General features: G+C 41.5%; 2 protein-coding genes across 2 annotated transcripts in view; one reads left to right on the forward strand and one right to left on the reverse strand.

Moving 5' to 3' along the window:
- The window catches only part of LOC111148018 (RNA polymerase I subunit A), a 76,286-nt gene extending 66,849 nt beyond the window's left edge, over positions 1-9,437 (reverse strand). The window contains exons 1-6 of the mRNA XM_022504357.1: positions 9,202-9,437; positions 6,245-6,449; positions 5,497-5,646; positions 3,087-3,194; positions 2,041-2,126; positions 1,829-1,932 (exon numbers count right to left, since the gene is read on the reverse strand). Coding sequence (XP_022360065.1) covers positions 1,829-1,932; positions 2,041-2,126; positions 3,087-3,194; positions 5,497-5,646; positions 6,245-6,449; positions 9,202-9,278 — 730 coding nt within the window. The 5' untranslated portion in view covers positions 9,279-9,437. The remainder of the gene's footprint in view (positions 1-1,828; positions 1,933-2,040; positions 2,127-3,086; positions 3,195-5,496; positions 5,647-6,244; positions 6,450-9,201) is intronic.
- Positions 9,438-9,731: 294 nt separating this feature from the next.
- The window catches only part of LOC111147987 (pentatricopeptide repeat domain 3), a 32,720-nt gene continuing 21,379 nt past the window's right edge, over positions 9,732-21,072 (forward strand). Inside the window, exons 1-4 of the mRNA XM_022504325.1 lie at positions 9,732-9,839; positions 11,775-11,827; positions 11,936-11,972; positions 17,681-17,726. Coding sequence (XP_022360033.1) covers positions 9,736-9,839; positions 11,775-11,827; positions 11,936-11,972; positions 17,681-17,726 — 240 coding nt within the window. The 5' untranslated portion in view covers positions 9,732-9,735. The remainder of the gene's footprint in view (positions 9,840-11,774; positions 11,828-11,935; positions 11,973-17,680; positions 17,727-21,072) is intronic.

The following is a 21,072-nucleotide window of genomic DNA, read 5'->3' on the forward strand; positions in this document are numbered from 1 at the left end:
ATGGACTTTCACTCGTGAAATCTTCCCAACTCTGGGCAAGAAGTTTGGTTATTGCCACTCAATGGAGTTGAAAACAAAACTCCAGTGATCTTCTCTAAGCCACTAATGGCAGAGTGAGGGGTCAGTCCCAGGTCATGCTCCCCCCCCACCAGCCCACTGACTGCATCACACAAAATCAACAGTTAACATCTATGGACCACATACTATACGCAGCAGGCACTGATCTCAGTACTTAATATGGACTATCTAACCTCATCTTCACCACTTCACAAGAAAAAACAAAAACCATACTTAAACAATCCTATGGCTACAAAAATTTAAAAAGAAGACATACAGACAGATGGCCAACAAACACATGAAAAGATGCTCAACATCACAGATCATCAGGGGAATGCAAATCAAAACCACAATGAGATATCACCCTACAGCTATCAGGATGACTAGAATCAAAAAGACAAGAAATAACAAGTGTTGGCAAGGATGTGAAGGAAAAAAAACCCTTGTACACCGTTGGCAGGAATGTAGCTTATTATAGTCACTGTGGTAAAAAGTGTGGAGGTTCCTTAAAAAATTGAAAATAAAAATACCATATAACCCAGTAATTCCACTATTGGGTATTTAGCCAAAGAACAGGAAAACACTAACTTTAAAAGATACACACACTCCTATGTTTATTACATCATTATTTACAATAGCCAAAGATGGGAAAGCAAGCTAAGTGTCCACTAACAGATGAACGGGTAAGGGAGATATGGTGAATATATACACAACAGAATATTATGCGGCCATAAAAGGGATGAGATCGAGCCACTTGGGATACCACGGATGCACCATGATGCATAGTGAAATAAGTCAAACTGAAAAAGACAAACACCATACGATGCCCTTCATAAGTGGAACTTTAAAAAAACAAACAAACAAACAAAAAGTATAATCAGAACTATAAATACAGAGAACAAACTGATGGTTGCCGGAGGAGAGAAGAGGTGGGGATTGAGCAAAATGGGTGAAGGAGATACAGGCTTCCAGCCATGGAATGAGTAAGTCACAGGAATAAAAAAATATAAAAATATTATATAAAATATAATATAAAATTATATTTTTAATATAAAAATTAAAAAAGGAATAAGAAATATGGTCGAGGATACTGTAATAGTGTTGTATGGTGACAGACGGTAGCTATACCGTGGTGAGCACAGCACACAATATATAAACTTATCAAAGCACTGTGTCTTACACCTGAAACTAATGTAACACTGTGTGTCAAATAAAAAACATTTTTAAATAAATAAAAGATTTAAAAATAAAAGTACTAAGTCTCTCAAATTTTTTCCCAAGAACCCTATTGGTAGAGCAGAGCTGAGCAGGGGACACTCTACTCCAGGGATCTGAGTGGACAGCCAGGAGCAGCCTGTGGGAGGCACTGACATTCTTTGTATGCTCAGTTTTCCTTTAAAACTCACCTGCACTTTACATTTTGCTTCAAAATAAGCCCACACTTATTTGACAATAAAATGGTTTTAAGTATTTACCAAGTAGATTTCTTAACCTCTTCCTCAAGAATCTTCTAGAAAGATGACTACCTGAGGAAGATGCACTTCATTCAACTCATGGGTCACTGCCTCATAATGTAGCTCAGCCTGTCAGTTCTATACGAGAGGCCAGGGCTGGCACTCATTAGGGTCCTCTCCAACCATCTGAGGCTTGGAGCCCGCCCCACTGCTGCCCACCACAAACACAAAGGTGAGAAATATGATAACAACCAGGTATTCCCCAGATTCAAAACACATCTGTTGGTCACGGACCTCCCAGGGCACAGCCTGCTTACCCAGGGGCTCTGTGTCCTTCTGGCCAGCCTTCTTGTGCACCATGGCTGGGTATGTGACAGTCAGCTTGCTGTTGTGCTCCTTTCGGACAACTGACCGCCCGGTCCTATGTGTGAGAACAGTTGTGACTCAGGAGAGAAAAACCTCAACAAGACATCGAGTAACTGGCCAGAGGCTTCTGGGAAAAGGGAAAGGTAAGAGCCCGGTCACTCACTTGCAGTGGGGACACCGCTTAGCAGTCATATGTGCCTTCCAGAAGTAAGCAATGAGTTTGCTCCTGCTCTCACAAACATTTTTCACCTGTTGAGAAAAGGCAAAGAACTTGCGGTACCATCTGAAGAACCCTGGGGTACACATTCACTTTACAGTTTTTACCTTTTTAAAAAAAAAGACAAAGCCATCTTCTTTCTTAAACAACATTCCCCACAGACCCCTGATACAGCCAAAGTCTGCCGATTACTGAGTGACTTCTTTGAGCCTTAACTTTCCTCAACCGTAACGTGAGAATGAGATTAACTACCTCATGAAGCTCCTCCTAAGAGTTCATGAATGCAGTGGGGGGACTTGGAACACAGTGAAGTCCTCTAGAAATGCTAGTTAATTTAAAACCTCTCCGTATGCAGGTAGCATACCCTCCCTGCTGCCTCCCTTGGATGGCCCTCAGGGTCCTAACAAAGGCACATCCACAGTTAAGCTACACAAATGGGTCTGAGCCTCGTGCAAATGAAACCTTCCTGGGAGATTCTGTAACTTCCATTGGACTCTACCCCAGACCAATGAAATCAGAATCTCGGGTGTGGAACTTGGGCATAAGATGAATTGACTTTAAGATGGTACCTGAAAGAGGAGTACCGGCTGATTAGTATGCCATTTGTTCATCCACTGAACAAATACTTACACACGTGCTGCGGGGGCGGGGGAGATGAGGTGGCAATGGTTTACAGGGGAGGAAAAAGAAGAAAAGGACCTGGACACCACTCTTAGTGTCCACCATAACCTTGCTAGATACTGAACCTACACCACCTGACTTCATCGAATCCTCTCATCAGGCCTGCAGGTGCGTTAAAGCAGAGGACACAGAGGCTCACGGACAGCAGGTAACTTGTGAAGTCGCAGGCCTCTAAGAGGCAGAACTGGGATTCAAACCCAGGTCTGCCTTGGGGCAGCTGAGGGAACACACAAATGACAACGTACAAGGATCTGCAATAATGACGCTAAAAACCAAGTGTTAGAGGAAAAGAGAGAGACAGTTTAACTCACATGAGCACCATGGGATCCCAACAGATTGTTCTGTACGATTTTGGCCGTATACTGTTCCAACTCTTCCTGAATTTCGAAGGCAGTAGGATCAGCATTTTCTTCTAGAAACTGAGAAACAAAGAGAAAAACCATACTACCGGAGTAAAGCAAGCCTACGACTGCTAGCACCACAGGGGTCAGCCTCTCCCAGGGTGGGAGGGTTTAGTTCAAGGGAAGAGAAGGAAACTTCATGCTGTGCTGCATTTTTAAAACAGTGAAGCAACACTGTTGTTAAAAATATATATATATATTTATCAAAAATATCTTGCTTCTGACAATGGTGAGCAAAGTTATTCAGACCAAACCTAAAGCTGTCAAGAACCAAGATAAGCTGCAATACTAAAAAATACTTTAAAGCTCCGAAGAGTTGACAGGACAGTGAGGAACAGGCAGATGGAACTGAAGGGGAGCCAAGAAGCTAGGAGGTCAAACCCCATGGGGGTCATGTTTGCTCTGATGCAGGGCTGTGGCGCGGCGGGGCTCCAGGGTGGCCCACAGTGTGGTTATGCTCCCCTGCAGAAGGCACTGCCAGACTTCTGATCCTCTCTGGAGGACGGCAGTAACATCCTAGGCCTCACATTACTCCCACTGAGAACTAAGTATTCCTAAGTAATGATTAAAAAAACCCAAAACATTGGTCAAAAATAAATACACAAGGACAGGGGAAAGAGACAGGGTTTCTCGGGATTTGGACACTATCTTGACAATGAAGGTGACTATATGGGTGATGGTTACTTTGTAACTATTTCCTAGACTATAGGATTAATGTGCTTCTGTGTGTATTTTACAAAAAAAAAAAAAATGTTAAGGTAGTAAGCATCATGAATCTTATGTCAACAAATCTGAAAGTTTCCATGAAATGGACTAGAAAAATACCTAGAAAAATAAAATTTACTCTGAGTAAAGTTTTAAGAAGATCCTCCTCTCTCTCTCTCTCCCCCCCTCCCCCTTGGGCAAATTTGACTTTGAGTTCATTTTTTTGGCTCTGTTCCCTGGAAACCACATATGCTTATGTGTACGTACCAAACTTCTAATTCCAGTCCAACACCATAGAATTAATTCTGGATCTTTTCTCTTCCACGTTTTTGTAACTCCCTTCTCTAATAGTGTGAAATCTGGCTTGCCTTATCCTTAAAATTAAGACTTATTGGATCAGTCCCCTCCCTGTATGTAACCTCTCTCCCATCACTGCTACCTCTCCCATGCATGGCTCCCTCTCACTTGACTTGGGCACCCACCCCCTATACTGAGCTCTTATCCCTAAATGAAGTTTCCTCATCTTACGCGAGCTCTGACATTCATGCTGGGCTGCCCACACATGCAGGGGTGTTTTCCTCTTGCTTGGGCTCTGACAACCCACCTAAGGCTACACCTCTGTGTAGAAGCCTATCGGCTCTGTCCACCTAATGTCTTTTATAAGACTAAATTACTCAGGAAAGGGAAATTGAAAGGAAAGGTGAAAGGTTCCCCTTGTGACAAGAAATAAGACAAGGATGCCCGCTATCTCTTCAACAGAGTAATGTAGATCCTAGCCACCAAAATAAGGTAAGAAAAAGAAACAGAACATATAAGGATTGAAAAAAAACAAAACTGCCATTAGTCACAGATGATAAAAATGGTGTTGAAAATCAACAAGAATCCATAAGTAAAGCATTAGAATTAATGACGTTTGTTATGTTGTTTTCAACACAAATCAATACACAAAAATCACTCCTATTTTGATCTACAAACAGAAAATGAATTTTACATAAGACACTTAATACTAGCACCAGAAAATCTGAAGGAATTTTGTATTGCAAAGAGAAAAATGTCTCTGTGATAGATTTGGTGGTCCCCATCTTATCCACGTAACCACACTCTTAGCATTACCAATAATAAAACCAGCTGGCAGCCTGGGCCTCCTGAAATGCTACCATACAGTATAGCTCACACGGTATAGGCTACATTCTTACCAAAACATGAATCTGGTGAGGGAATAGTCAGACAAATCCTGAACGTGAGAAGTCCTACAAGACAACTGGCTTTGATTCTTCAAAAAAGTCAATACCATGAAAAACAATTTTCTGCATTAAAAAAGACCAAAGAAATGTAACAAACCAAAGCAATGCATAAGCCTCCATTGGCTCCTACGTCCAGAAAAAAAAACTCACTGATAGGTAAAATGGTATTTCAGTGTTGTTTTCGCTAACATTTCTTCAATTTCTCTTATGGCTTCGTGTTTTCATACTGAGCTATTGGTACGTAGTTGTAAGACGTAAAGATCAAGCATTCTGGTGACTATTAGGATGACAGGCCTGGGGACAACACACAAAAAGGCCTGTTTTCACTGCTTTGGCTCGCTTGGTTTCCATGCCAGTCAGCACCCACCTACCCTGTTCAGAATTCTCTCAAGCTCATAGACTGCGTGTAGGGCACCCACTTCCAGAACTCGCAGCTGGCACACTAAGAGGTGAATCACAGCACGGGGGCAGGTCAGCATGTGACAGTTTAAACAGGAGCCCCGGAGCAGCAGGTAGAGTTTCTGAAGAGAGGGAAAAAAAAAGGCAAGATAATTAGAAAGAGACAGAATAATCAAGGTAATTTTCAATGTATTTAAGATTTTTGTTTTTATGTAGCCAGTTTATTCCTTTGAGAATTCCACTTCCAGGGTACCTGGGTGGCTCAGTCAGTTAAGGGTCCAACGCTTGATTTTGGCTCAGGTCATGATCTCAGGGTTATGGGATCCAGCCCCAGGTAGGCCTCTGTGCTCAGCGGGGAGCCTGCTCAAGATTCTCTTCCCCTCTCTTGGCTCACATGCGGGCACACACTCTCTAAATAAATAAAATCTTTAAAAAAAAAAATTCCATTTTCCCTGATACACCTGGAAAGGTCTCTGTGACTCTACGAACTAGATAAATATTCCTGTGTATTTCATGACCTGAACCAAAGGCAGACACTTAACGAATGAGCCACCCAGGTGCCCCTGCTCAAGATTTTAAAGCTCACAGTAGAGAGCACTTTAACTCCGTGCCTAGAGCTAACTTCCTTGGACAACTGTAGTGAGGCCAGGGGTGGCACTCACAAAACCCACCAGCAGCCCCAAGACCCCACACGTACAGACAGCCCAGGCCAGAACGTACATCAAAGAGGAGAGGGTTGTACACCGTGAGCGGAAGGTCAATGTGGCCCAGGTGGCCAGAGCAGTTGTTGAAGTCCTGCACGCAAGTGGAGCACACCTCTTTGGAATCTGCAGGGCCCAAAGCTAAATCGTACAGGCCATTCACCGATGGGTTCCCCAAGCTGTCCAGGTAACGAGGGTTCGTAATGGACTTAACACTTAATTTCCTAAGGAGGTGAAAGAAAAATCAAGGGGAAACTAGGTTACCCAAATTCTCGGATGTTTCTTCTTTGGTGCTTCGGAGTTAAATGATGATTCCATGTTCGTTTCCTCAGACATGCTGACAACTTGAGCGTGTAGCATCTGTGTATGCCTTGCTCACCCCTGCAGCTCAACACTTAGCAGAGTCTGCATACAATAGCTGCTGGAAAAATACGTGCTTAACAGATAGGAGTGGTAAAATATTTAAATACAGGTTTAGTGCAAATCTTGCATTGAGTACAATGGAGACTGTTTATAAATAGTCAAGCACCTACACAGGTTACATGCTTTACAAGCAGCATTTAGACTGACTTTAACCCTCCGAGAGGCCATCACCATATGCATTTTTCTGAGGAGGAAACTGGGGGTCAGAACAGTTAAGCGATTTAATCCAGGTAACACAGCCAAGATTACAGGGACAGAGGCAGGATATGGACCATACTTAAATCCAAAACCCACATAGTTCAATAAAGAAAAAATAACCCAATAATCCCTACATGCAGAAATAGTAAACTGACGTTAAACACAAATATGCAAAACTTTGAGAAGTGTAACCTGTTTCACTAAAAGTTTCATTACAGTATCTTACGTTTGGTTTAAAGGGGGCTCCCATAGGACACCTAACTACTTTTACCAAAGTATATTCATGCCATATTTGCTTTTCAAGTTTTTGTGGTTTTTTTTTTTTTTTTTACTTTGGAAATAAAGACAGTTATCCAAATCTTACAACCTAGAAAAAAAACACTGATAACATTCACAGATATAGCTCTATGGATATATTTTTAGAAAGATAACTGGGATCATTTGGTATTTTTAGCATTGCATTTGTCTATTTTCATTTAGCAGTAAATGAGTGTTTTTATGTCACTAAAATTCTTTGGAAACATAATTCTTTTTTTTTTTAATTTTAATTTTTAAATTTTTTATAAACATATATTTTTATCCCCAGGGGCACAGGTCTGTGAATTGCCAGGTTTACACACTTCACAGCACTCACCATGGCACATACCCTCCCCAATGTCCAGAACCTCACCCCTTCTCCCAACCCCCCTCTCCCCAGCAACCCTCAGTTTATTTTGTGAGATTAAGAGTCACTTATGGTTTGTCTCCCTCCCAATCCCATCTTGTTTCATTTATTCTTCTCCTACCCCCTTAACCCCCCCATGTTGCATCTCCACTTCCTCATATCAGGGAGATCATATGATAGTTGTCTTTCTCCGATTGACTTATTTCGCTAAGCATGATAAGTTCCATCTAGTTCCATCCACATCATCACAAATGGCAAGATTTCATTTCTTTTGATGGCTGCATAGTATTCCATTGTGTATATATACCACATCTTCTTTATCCATTCATCTGTTGATGGACATCTAGGTTCTTTCCATAGTTTGGCTTGGAAACATAATTCTTAAGAGTTATAAAATCTTTCATTATGTGGCAATTAAGAATTCATTTAACCAAACTCTATTTTAAACGAGCTTATGAAACCTATCTGCATAAGGATTTTGCACTGGATACTTCAAACCTGACTATGTCCTAAAAATATAATTATTTTCTCAGTGGAGTGGAATCCCTGAATCAAAGGGTGCAAAATGTTTTAAGACTCCTGATATATTCTGCAACCTTGCATTCTAGAAAAAGTGGGCTAATAGTAGATTGCCTGTTTTTATTAGCACTGATTCTTAGCACTTAAAAATCTTTACAGGGGCTCCTAGCTGGCTCAGTCAGTACAGCAGGTGACTCCTGATCTCAGGGTCCTGAGTTCAAGCCCCATGTTGGGCATGCAGCCTACTTAAAAAAAAAAATCTTTCCAAATTTCAGGTGGAAAAATGCTACTCTATTATCACTTTAATTTTTTGTTATAATTATTTCAAGTTGTTTTAGTCCTTCACTTATTTCGAATTGAAATCTTAATGTTTTCGTTACTGTACTACACGTGTCCCTCACACATAAGGACATTAATCTTTTACTATAACGGTGTCAAATACTTTTCCCAGTTTATGATTTGGCTTTTGTTATTTTTCACATTAAAGGTTTAAAAATTCTTTAACAGCTTCGTTGAGATATAACTCACTACACAATTCATCTTTTTAAAGTGCACACTCAATGGTTTTTAGCCTATCTAGATTTGTACAATTATCACTAGGGTATTAAGAGTATTTTCATCCCCACTAAGAGAAACCCTGTACCTATTAGATGTCACTCTTTTTGTCACAGAAATAAAAGAACTTGCAAACAGTTAAGGTCCCGCAAATAAATAGAGTTCCGAGGGTGTGGTCAAGACCGCCAAATGTTATGGTGATCAAAATGAGGATTTAAGAGAGTCCCCTTGACTTACTAACTCGGCAAAGAATATAGAGGGTCCTAGCAAAGAGAAGTTGTCGCTTTCAATGAGTTTTGAAGGATAACCAATTTGATTATGTGTTTAATGAACCACCTCAGGGACGTTGCCACTCCACAGACGCTGGTTAATTACCAAAGAAACTGATGGACGCTAATGTTTCAACCTGGTTGCCAGCGCAAACTCTAACCTAAACCACCGGGTTCTAGGCAGTCCACGCCAAACCAAGACGTTTCTGGAACTATGGATCCCAAAAGGCCACGCGCCAGACAGCCACTAACTCAGAGGATAAACTGAGCGCAAGACCTTTTGGGAACTGTAGTTTACAGCGCCGACTTCAACATGCAAGCTCGGCATGCTTCCCACCAACTCCTTACTTGAGTTCTTCCGCCGAATACATCCCAAAGGAAATGCCCTGCAGCCTCCGCCAGGGCATGTTCTTTGAGCCCAACATCTTCCAGGTAATTTTCGAGTTCTGACACCCAGAGAGAGATTCCAATCAACACCGGCAACTTAACTCTGCTTCAAGCCGGCAGCCACCATGTGATTTAAAATGCGCTTGCGCGCGAGAAAAGCTCGCTGGTTTGAGATTTACGTGGACGAGTCCACTTTCACTGTAGGGGGGAAGTAATTTGACGACTTTCGATCTCCCTCTTATTTTGAAAATGTCGAAGACATATAAACCGCTGAAATAATAGTTCCGGAAAATTTCTTCGAGGCAGACGGGGCGTTTTGAGTCTTTAACTTCCGTAACAAAGTCTTTCAAACCACGAGCTTTTTTAACCTCCTAATTCTTGACCGCTTTTGTCTTGTTCTGTCTCAGCCAATAGCCGAACTATTCCCCGCCCCCTCTTGGTGATCCGGAAGGTCGAGGTCACTCTTTCCCAGCATGCTTCGCGAAGAAGCCAAAGATGGCGGTGGTCGCGGCGAGCCGATGGCTGCGCTTCCGCTGCAAGGTTTGTCTGACCCTGACGGGTCAGCGGGCAGGTCCGTGTGGACAGCCCCCTAATTGCAGGTAAGACACGCATGGAGAACCCAAGAGAAAGACCCCTTAGCCAACCTCGTTCGTTGTGTGGGGAGGACGAAAGCTAGGGAGCTAGGTACAATGGAGTGAGACGCGCATGCGCAATTTCGCGGCCGCGTGCTTAACTCGACACGCGGAGCTGGAGTCCTGAAAAAAGGGCTTGAAACTCGTTTGTTAGGACGTCACTTATTGGGTGGCTTGTTAGTCCTAGAATTAAGAACTGTCGGCAATATTGGGATCCTGCTCTTGTGGAGCTTGCGTTTTAGTGGATGTGGCTGCTAGCAACCCCGTCCCGAGTTTTTAAAAATAGAAAAGTATGCGTCCTTACTCATCTTTATCAAACGGGGAACTCTGAAGATTTTCCCAAATTAAGGACAGTTTATGAGGGCCAGTGTGTGCTGGATATTTTCGGGATGGTGGGCCAAAGAAATTATCCAGGTCTTCACAAAAACAAGGAAGTGTAGAAGATTGGAGCACAGCCTTTGGATTGCTGTTATTGTCACACCTGAGAGTATGTATTATTTAACTTTTTCACTAATTACAAACGGTGGTGTGGAAGTAGTGTCAGTAGTTTGTAATGAAAAGTTGGGGGGCGCCTGGGTGGCTCAGTGGGTTAAACCTCTGCCTTCATCGGGTCATGATCCCCGGGTCCTGGGATGGAGCCCCGCATCGGGCTCTCTGCTCAGCGGGGAGCCTGCTTCCTTTCCTCTCTCTCTGCCTGCCTGTCTGCCTACTTGTGATCTCTGTCAAATAAATAAATAAAAATCTTTAAAAAAAAAAAAAAAAAGTTGGGAAAACCCCAATTTTGGATTCGACGTTTGCCAATTTTTTAGTTGGTTAATAGATTTTCTCTTTTGTAGACTGCAGCTTGTAATAATTGTCCAAAATACGGTGAGGCGTAAGTTAGCTGTGTAGCTTGAGGTATAGTCTTATATGTGATACTTGCACGCACTTTATCAAAAAAGGAGAAAGTGCTTCACCTGATACTCTAGAAGCCTTAATGCTGCTGTCTATCCCGGTCCTTTTCCTGGTAGTGCCATTGTTGACATTTTTCTACTCATTTCCTTTGCCCGACACAGCAAGCATCTCTCCCACTGCATTTACCCACAAGACAGCAGTGGTCATATCCTAATGTCAGGAGAGACAAATAGCGTGATTTGAAAAAGAGTTGATCCCTCTCTAAAGTTGATCCTTAGCAGTAAAGTATCGTTTTAAAATGATGCCTGAGACCAGATGCCAATAAAGGAAGTGAATTTTATATCTAATCACGTTCTGGCAATTTTAGGAATGGTACCAATGCTGTGTAGGAAGGGAATACATAAAATAACAATGCACATGACTGTGTGCTCTTTTGATTGTATTTCTTAGTGTTATCAGAACATTTTAAAACTTAGTCATGGGTCAGTGACTGTATTTTGGATAAAAATATCAGCAGTTTCAAGTTTAAATTAGCACATACATATTTGGCAAATTACTGATTGTTGAGTGACGTGGGATGAAAGCCTTGTGATCTTAGCTTAGTAATTAATTGTAATTGCTTATCATCATTAGGGTGTTATTCATATAAAATCAGGAGCTCATTAAATTATCCCTCTTGACCTCAGTCAAGATTAACAAAGTTAAAAGTCCCTTATGTTTCAAATCTGCTACTTCAAGTGGTTCAAGTGCTATTGAAATTTTTTCCCTGATTTTATTTAACGAGATTGTCTGACTAAAAAATATTGACCATATTGTGTCCTTATCTTGTATCTGTTTTGTAATGGTTTTGAACTTGCTGTCAGGCCATGTCTTCTCAGTGTTCATTGACATGAATCATTCAGTTATTTTGATCCGTGACAATTGGGAAATTTGGTTCAAATGCACATAGGTGAAGGTGAGATGGAAACTTCATTAATGAGTACACTTCAGGGATTTTATTTCTTGCAGATTTTATTCTGGAAGTGCAACCGTCCCAAAGGTTGAAGGAGCTAATGTAACAGGTACGTAAAAATATATTGAAATGATTTCATTTTTGTGTTAACACGTTGCACTTATTTGTAGTAGTAGTATTGGGAAACTGATTTACTTTTGTTTATTTTTAAATTAAGGGATTGAAGAAGTGGTCATTCCAAAAAAGAAAACTTGGTGAGTATTCTATGTTCATTCAAGTGATTGAGGGCAAAACATTTGTAGGTAAGGAACCAATGACATGAAGAACGATAGAGAGAATTCCTCAGGACAAAACAGTGTGGGAGAAAAACTTGGGAGTTGAACATAAAGAAGAAGGTGGAGAGTACTGAGTGAATGGGGCATGAGATTTACATAAGGGTTAAGAGATCTTCTGAACTAAGTTTGGGTTAATATTAAGTAATGGTTAATTGTGAACATCATTATTAGAATAACTTTTTTTTTTCCCATTTAAGAAAGTTCATAGAAGGTTGGCAGACCAGACAGAAGTTCTGTCTTTACAGTCTTTAATGAAGTAAAATAAAATAGTATGGACAGAGTTTAGCCTTTTTTTGCTAACTAGGTAGACCTTTGAATAAATTGCTGTATTCAGCATTTGTTGAATATGTGAGAACTGAATCTTTCCCATAGAATTCTTATAGTAATGATTTTGAATGCGTTTTATGACCCTAAAAAGCCAGGTCTTCTCCAAGTAGGACTTGAAGACTCAAGTCTATTTAAAAAAAGAAAAAAGCTTTTTAAGTTATAGAAGTAATTGACTGTTGTGGGGAGGGTGGGCTAAGATCAAGAAGGAAATAAAATTACCAACAATCCCTCTATTCAGAGACTGTTTACTTAATCTGTCTGTCCCATAGTAAAATGTGGATAATGACAGCACCAGGCCTAAAGGAATAAAGGGGCATTTGAATAGCGCCTTCCACATAGTCAGCTCTCAAAGGAGCACTCTTTTTAAAGTTCTGGGATATAATTCTTTTTATATAAGTTACAGTTGATCCTTGAATAACATGGATTTGTTTTTTTTTTTTTTTTTTTTAAAGATTTTATTTATTTATTTGAGAGAGAGCATGAGCGAGAAGAAGGTCAGAGAGAGAAGCAGACTCCCCATGGAGCTGGGAGCCCGATGCGGGACTCGATCCCGGGACTCCAGGATCATGACCTGAGCCAAAGGCAGTTGTCCAACCAACTGAGCCACCCAGGCGTCCCGAATAACATGGATTTGAACTGTGTGGGTCCATTATGGTTTTCCATAAATACGGTACAATATTCTTACAGTTATCTTAAAAAATTTTTTTCTGCCTAACTTTGTTTTAAGAATACCCTTGTAGGGCGCCTAGGTGGCTCAGTTGATTAAGCAACTGCCTTCAGCTCTGGTCATGATCCTGGGATCAAGTCCCACATCTGGCTCCCAGCTCCATGGGGAGTCTGCTTCTCCTTCTGACCTTCTCCTCTCTCATGTTCTTTCTCACTGTCTCTCTCTCAAATAAATAAAATCTTGGGGGGGGGGGGAAGCATACCTTGTGTAATGCACTTAATATACAAAGTATGTATTAATCAATTGTTCATGTTATCAGAAAGCCTTCAGTCAGTAGGCTATTAATTTTGGGAAGAATCAAAAATTATACATGGATTTTTGACTCTGCAGGGGACACGAGAGTTGGTTGGCACCCCTTGTTCAAGGATCAGCTGTATTCATTTAGTTTGGGAGAATTGATTTATATCTATGAATGAGGCACTTTCTTGTGGCATTCATGTCAAAAGCACGTTACCAACCCACTGTGCCTCTGTCCCTGAGGAAGGTACTTCAGAGAATACGAAAGGGAAAATTTGGAGGATGTGAAGGCAGAGGCTTTAACCCACTGAGCCACCCAGGCACCCCTCACGTGCATATTTTAAATCTTACATCTTAAGTTTATGTAAGTACTAATCTTACACATGTGGCTGGAGGCACACAAGATATGATAAAATTAGTAATGATTATATTACATTAATCAAGGGGCGTTATATTGAATATGTAGAAATTTACCTGTGCCTTAAAAGAGTAAGATTATTTTGGGGCGCCTGGGTGGCTTAGTGGGTTAAACCTCTGCCTTAAGCTCGGGTCATGATCTCAGGGTCCTGGGGTCGAGCCCCGCATCGGGCTGTCTCCTCGGTGGGGAGCCTGCTTCTCTCTCTCTCTCTGTGCCTGCCTCTCTGCAAACTTGTGATCTCTCTCTGTCAAATAAGTAAATAAAAATCTAAAAAAAAAAAAAGAGTAAGATTATTTTATTGGAATCAGAATCACCAGGGAGGACGCCTGGGTGGTTCAGTTGGTTAAGCATCTGCCTTCAGCTCAGATCATGATCCCAGGGTGGTGGGATCAAGTCCTGTATCCAGCTCTTTGCTCACTGGGGAGCCTGCTTCTTCCTCTCCCTCTGCTGCGAGCACTCTCTCTCACTCTCTCTCTCCTGTGTCAAATAAATAAATAAAATCTTTAAGAAAAGAATCACCAGGGAATTTTGTTTAAAATGCATATCCCTGTAGGTAATTCTTGTGAGCCCTAAAGTATGAGACCTACAAATACACAGAACAGTAAGGTAGAATGGGACATGACCGTGACATATTTGCTGGTAGGAAGAGGCCAAGCAGGCAGTCCTGTGAAAAATGGTCTTTCAGAACAAGGGAAATAAGGTATCTAATAGAGAGCATTGGCCAGTAAACTGAGGCCCAATTATTTATAGCCCAGGAACCAAGAATGGTTTTTACATTTTTCTACACTTGAAAAAAGTGAAAAGACTTTTTTTTGTTTATTTGAGAGAGAGAGAGAGTATATGAGCAGGGAGGGTCAGAGGGAGAAGCAGACTCCCTGCTGAGCAGAGAGACCAATGTCGGGTGCGATCCTGGGATTCCAGAATCATGAACTGAGCTGAAGGCAGTTGCTTAACCACCTGAGCCTCCCAGGCTCCCCGGGAAAAGTGAAAAGACTTTCATGACCATGTGAATATTACATGAACTTCAAATTTCAGTGTCAACTAAAACTGTTTTGGAGTGTATCCTCATTTGCTAACGTTGTCTATGGCTACTTTTATGTTATACTGGCATAACATACAACAGAGTCCCTGTGACCTATAGAGTAAAAAATACTGTTTGTTTCCTTAAAGAGAAAGTGATTAATTTGGTGCTCAGGAATTTAGGGTTTTAGACCTGGGAGAACCATAAGGACTATAAATTCTTATTGCCTTATTTTAGATAGCACCTTTTAAGGGTGTGATTTCCTAGGTCACTCAGGTAACATAGAAGATGTCAACAAATTATACAGGGTCATTGAGAGTTTTCATAGATGAATGTGATGTGATGTGATAAAGGCAGTGTTGTGGGCACCTGGGTGGCTCAGTTAGTTAAGTGATTGCCTTCAGCTCAGGTCATGATCCCGGAGTCCCTGGATCTAGGTCCCACATTGGGCTCCCAGCTCCACAGGGAGTCTGCTTCTCCCTCTGACCTTCTCCTCTCGCGTGCTGTCTCTCACTGTCTCTCTCTCAAATAAATAAAATCTTTTAAAAAATAAATAAAGGCAGTGTTGTGAACACGTCAATCTAAATTGTATCGTGATTTTAGGGATGACGGAGTCCATTTATGATCAGTGCATTGGTAACTGGGTCCTAAAAGAAATAGATACTAAAACTTACTAGAGGGGCACCTGGGTGGCTTAGCTGGTTAAACATCTGACTCTTGATCTCAGGGTCGTGAGTTCAAGCCCCACGTTTAAAAAATATATATTAGGTTGGGACAGAGAAGATGTAGAGAAATGGATGCCCAGATACATTTGTTGATCAAGCACTCAGTTGGAATAATACTTTGGAGAAAAGTTTACAGAGTCATAATTTAAAATGTGTATACCTTATTGATTAGCTGTTCTGGGGGAGCACTTGCACATAAATCCAGGTACTTACGTGTTTTTTAATAACTTGGGAGTAATAACAAGCTGAGACAGTCTAAATGCCCATAGATAAGTAGATAGGTGGATAAGGAGAAGTGGTTATCATTTAAAGGAATTAACTAGATTATATGTAGTAACATGGATAGTACAGATTTATGTAAGTAAATGTTCAGAATGACTGTGTTTTTTACGGCTCTGTGTGTGTGTGAGAGAGAGAGAGAAAGTACCTGAAAAGTTCTGGAAATACAAAAACCAAACTTGCAACGCCTGGCTGACTCAGTCGGTAGGGCAGGGTGTAGAGAATTAAATACCAAACTCAGTGGAGTGGGGGGGTGCATAAGATGAGCCCATAACCTGTAATGTTCTCATTTGTTTTTTAGGGATAATGTATCCATTGAGGTTGTTTTTTAAAATTACTCTTTTTTAAAAAGAGAACTACTGAGTACTCTGAATGTCATAATCTTACTGTCATTTGTTCAGTATGTTAGGAAGATATGTTGACTTGCTAGGACATACATGCTAACGTAGCTCTAGGGGATGCCAAGAGATGTGAGGATGTCTTTGTCTAGAAGAAATTACATAAATGTGGTTTGTTTTGTTTTGTTTTGTTTTAAAGATTTTATTTATTTATTTGACAGACAGCGATCACAAGTAGGCAGACAGGCAGGCAGAGAGAGAAGAGAAGCAGACTCCCCGCTGAGCAGAGAGCCCCATGTGGGGCTTGATCCCAGGACCCTGGGATCATGACCTGAACTGAAGGCAGAGGCTTTAACCCACTGAGCCACCCAGGCGCCCCCATAAATGTGGTTTTAAAAAAAGGATAGAAAACCCAGTGGATTTTATATACATCAGGACATTATTCAGTCTTGATGTAATTCAAAATTTCCTGTATGTTTTGTCTATTAGAGATGATTTATGTTTATATAAATGTTACATGAAACTTCTTGAAAAATGCTTTTGGTTTATTAAATTTACCTCACTTTTGGAAATGAAACACCAAATGTAACAGAAGTAGAAATGTATTTAGAAACAAATTACTGGGGCGCCAGGGTGGCTCAGTGGGTTAAAGCCTCTGCCTTCGGCTCAGGTCATGGTCTCAGGGTCCTGGGATTGAGCCCCACATCGGGCTCTCTGCTCAGCAGGAAGCCTGCCTCCCCCCCTCTCTCTGCCTGCTTGTGCTCTCTGTCAAATAAATAAATAAAATATTAAAAAAAAAAAAAAAGAAATTACCTTGGTTTGTCTATTCAGTGAAATCTTTTTTTCTGGTAGTTAGTGAGGGTCTCCATACCCATAGCACAGCAGACAGCTGGCCTGAGATTTTTGTAAAGTTTATATAGTTGAGAGGTTCTAAATGAGGAGAGTACAGCGGAGTCATCTGGAAATTCAGTAAGAATGTATGTGACAGTTCTCTGTGGAACTTGGAGTATTTGATTCAGGAAGTCCAGAGTGCATCTTCTGATTTATTCTCATAGGTAGCTGAGTTAAGAGCCACCATTTAAAAAAAAGAAGCCACCACTTGAGATAAAAGAAGTCCAGAAAGTGCAATGAGAATGCCTAGGAAAATGGGGCACCTGAATTTGAGCCCCACATGGGTATAGAGATTATTTAAAAATAAAATCTTAAAAAAAGAATGCATTGGAAAATGGGTAGGGCAAGGGTAAGACTCAGGATAGATCGTTTTATGAGCTAGGGGTGGAAATCGCTAGGCCTTTGGAGGTAGTATGATGACCATGCCAGAGAGGTTAGGCAGAGTATAGTAGGAACATTACTGCCCATCTTTAGGCAAAAGCATAGGACAGGTCTCTCGTTTTCTAGCTTGCTTTTCTAGAGATCTTGAGAAATAAGAGCTGGCTTTAGTTGAGACCTGAATTTTGTTATTGACCAGTCCATACTGAGAGTAGAATCAATCACTTGTTCATTTTGTGGGTATGGAAATCCCTGCCATGGGGTAATTTGTGGTTCTTGTTCTTAGGGACAAAGTGGCTGTTCTTCAAGCACTTGCGTCCACAGTGAATAGGGTAAGTAGACTTTTAGCTTTTTGTTGTGGATCTTGAAAGTTTCTTAGAAATGATCTAATCCAGTCCCTTCATGTGATAAATGGGGAAACTAAAGCCTTTAAAGGAATTGGCTCTAAAAGTGCTTGACTTAGGCCCTTGTTTTTTATCTCCAAATTCAGTGTTTTTAATCCTAAACCAGTAATCCTTAAACTTAATCCCCTAAAGAGCTTGTTGAAATGTCGGGCCGTGGGGGATGGTTTAGGTGTGATACTGTAATGCAAGTGATCTGTAGACCAACTCTGAGGAATATTGTGTTTACAGTGCTGTAAATAATGCAACGATTAAGAATGTGGGTCCTGGAGCCAGTGTTTTGTTTCATAGCTGAGCAACTAGCTTTGTGATCTCCATCAAAAAGTTCTTTTTATCTCTTGATGCTTCTATGTGTTTATGAAGTGGGGATTAATTATAGCATCAGACTTTAAGGTTAGAGTGTGAAATCATTAAGTTGGTACAAAATAAAAGGATTTAGGGCAGTGCCTGGCACAAAAGAAATGCTCAGTAAATGCTGGCTCTTTTATTATTACTGCAACTTATTTTAGTGAAATATTTGTCAATAACTTGCTCTTTTGACAGTTCACAGAGTTTATAGTCTGATAGGTTAACTAAAATCTTGGTAAATGCCTCAGAAATGGGAACTTCTTTTTTCTTTGAAGTGATCTGTGCACCCAGAGATTATTGTGAGGCTCAAACTCACAACCCTGAGATCAGGAGTCACATGCTGTACTGACTGAGCCAGCCAGGTGCCCCAGAAATGGAGCTTTCTGAGTGATTATATATTTCATCACACGAAAGCTGTACTTTCAATTTCAGCTATGGGGATAATGTCTAAAATAATGAAGACGTTAACTGCTGTAATAGCTGTGTGGATATTAAACCTCTCTAAGGCCATTGTCACAGATTTCCAGAATTGTTTTCTGTTGTAGATGTTACAATTAAGGAGTCATGGGCCAGACATACCCTGATACATCTTAGCAGTTTCTCCGAAAGGGTTTTTATAATACTGCACCTCCACACTGGCAAGGCATTGAGATTTTCAGCAGTTTACTTATCTCTGAACAAGCCCCTGAAATGTAAACTAGAGTAATGGTCTGCTGAGACTGATCTCAGTTTTTTAATGAGAATGGCCTTCAGGTCAAAGAAGTTGTAGAATTATGTGTATAGTTGTCTGATTTATCTGGGTTTGGGCCCTTAAAATCCAAGGTATAGTCATTTATTCATTCAGTAACCACATATTCTACCCTTCTGATGCTTACCAGGCACTGTGTGGGATGTAGAATAAAGACAGTCCTTGCACAGTTCCTAGAGAGGGAGCATGAAGGAGCACTGAGAAGAGGGTACATAACCGAGGCTGGGAAAGGACTTCCAGAGGAGCTGATAATTGGATTGCTGCTAGGAAGGTGAGAGGCAAGGATACTGTGGTGGGAAAGAGCATTCCTCGCAAAAACAGCAGCGCAAAAACAGCAGCACGCCTGAAGGCCCAAAGGCATAGAATGAGTAGTTGGTATGGTAGGAATCAGGGATTTGAAGGGTGGAGACATGAGAGATAGGCAAGATGGCGAATGCTATGCTGGGGACTCAAGTCCTCTGAAGAATTTTTTTTTTTTTATATTATTGATTTATTTATTTGACAGAGAACACAGTGGGAGTGGGAGAAGGAGAAGCAGGCTTCCTGTGGAGCAGGGACCCAGGACCCTGGGATCATGACCTGAGCCAAAGGCAGATGCTTAATGACTGAGCCACCCAGGCACCCCCCTCTGAAGAATTTTAAGCAGTGGTATGATAACCAGATTTTAGATAAGACAGCCATGTGGAGATGGGAAACCTTTCAACTTTAATGTAGCATAAAGATCTTAAAACTAGCATATCCGAACCCAAACCTTTGCTGTCTTCTCAGTAGCAACTCCATTATTCTAAATGCCCAGATCAAAACCCTAGGAGTTATCTGTGACTCTTCTTTCTTTCATGCCGCACGTTAGTAAATCCTTTGTTTTTTCCTTTAAGATACCTGTGTGTAGACTCCCATCATCTCTCCAGGTTCAGTGATTGGCTGGGAGAACACTCAGGACTCAGCATATAGTCCTACAGCTACGATTTATTATAGAAAAGGCACAAAGTGAAGTCAGCCAGGGGAAAAGTCACACAGGGTGAAATCCAGAAGAAACCAGGTGCAAGTTTCCGAGAGTGTTTTCCCAGTGGAGTCACACAGGACACTTTTAATTCCTCCAGCTGAGTTGTAACAGCATGTGTGAAACGTCTACCATGAAAGTTCATTAGAGACTCAGGGCTCAGAGGTTTTTCTGGTGTCTGGCCACATAGGCACCCTGTGCCTGGCACATACCAGAATTCCAGACTTTGAGAAGGAAGTACAAACAGTTTAGGCACAACAAGCCATTTCATCAGTACTGGGGGTGGTGGGAACCCTTCCCAAATCCAGGTTTCCAGGTGCCAGCTAAGGGCCAGCCTTGCAGGCAGGCCTTTCTAAGGACAGCGGTCTCGGGCCTGGTAACTCTTTCTGCACATTATCAGATTCTGCACTCATTTCATCATCACCACAGATGCTTTCCTCGTGTAAGTTATTATCATCCAATACTCTGGACTGATCCCAGCAGGCTCGGTCTCTTATATTGCCCCAGCTCCCCACACACTGCTCGCAGTTAAGCAGCCCTGATGATCCCAGTAAAATGTTGGATCACTCCTTCCTCAGAACTCTTGTGGCCTCATTTGTCATAATTGGGATAAAAACTGAGGTCCATATGAGGGCTCCTTAGGCCCTCCCGCTATCCTCCCCACCCCCACATTACCTCTGACAGCGTCTCTTGCTATCTTCTTGGACACCCCAAGCCTCCTGGGCTTTCTGGGCCTCCTGGCTAATTCTCAGTTTCCCAACAGGCACACCTCTGCCTCGGGGTCTAGTGTTTGCTATTCCTTCTGCCTGGACTGTTTCCGCAGATACTCAGATTACTTGCTCCCTCACCTGCTGAACTCTGCCTCAGTGTCACTTCTTCAGTGAGGCCTTCCCTGACCACCCGCCTTAAGTCATAGATCTGCTACTTTCTTGTCCCTTTTTGTACTTCATTTTTCTGCATAGCAGTTAACCTGTTTTAATTTACTGTATATTGTTTATTTTTACTTTCTGGAGGTTCCTCCCCTACTAGACTAAGCTTTATTTGGGTAGAGGGTGATTTTATTGTCTCCCTGGAGCTAGAATAATGCCTGGCACATAGGTGCTCTGTAAATAATGAATAGGATGGCACTGAACTACGGCTGTGGCAGTTGGGATAAGGGACAGTGGAGTTAGTAGGGGAAG

This window comes from Enhydra lutris, unplaced genomic scaffold (genome assembly GCF_002288905.1).
Source record: "Enhydra lutris kenyoni isolate GAN:26980312 unplaced genomic scaffold, ASM228890v2 scaffoldscaffold18, whole genome shotgun sequence".
Lineage (NCBI taxonomy): Eukaryota > Metazoa > Chordata > Mammalia > Carnivora > Mustelidae > Enhydra > Enhydra lutris.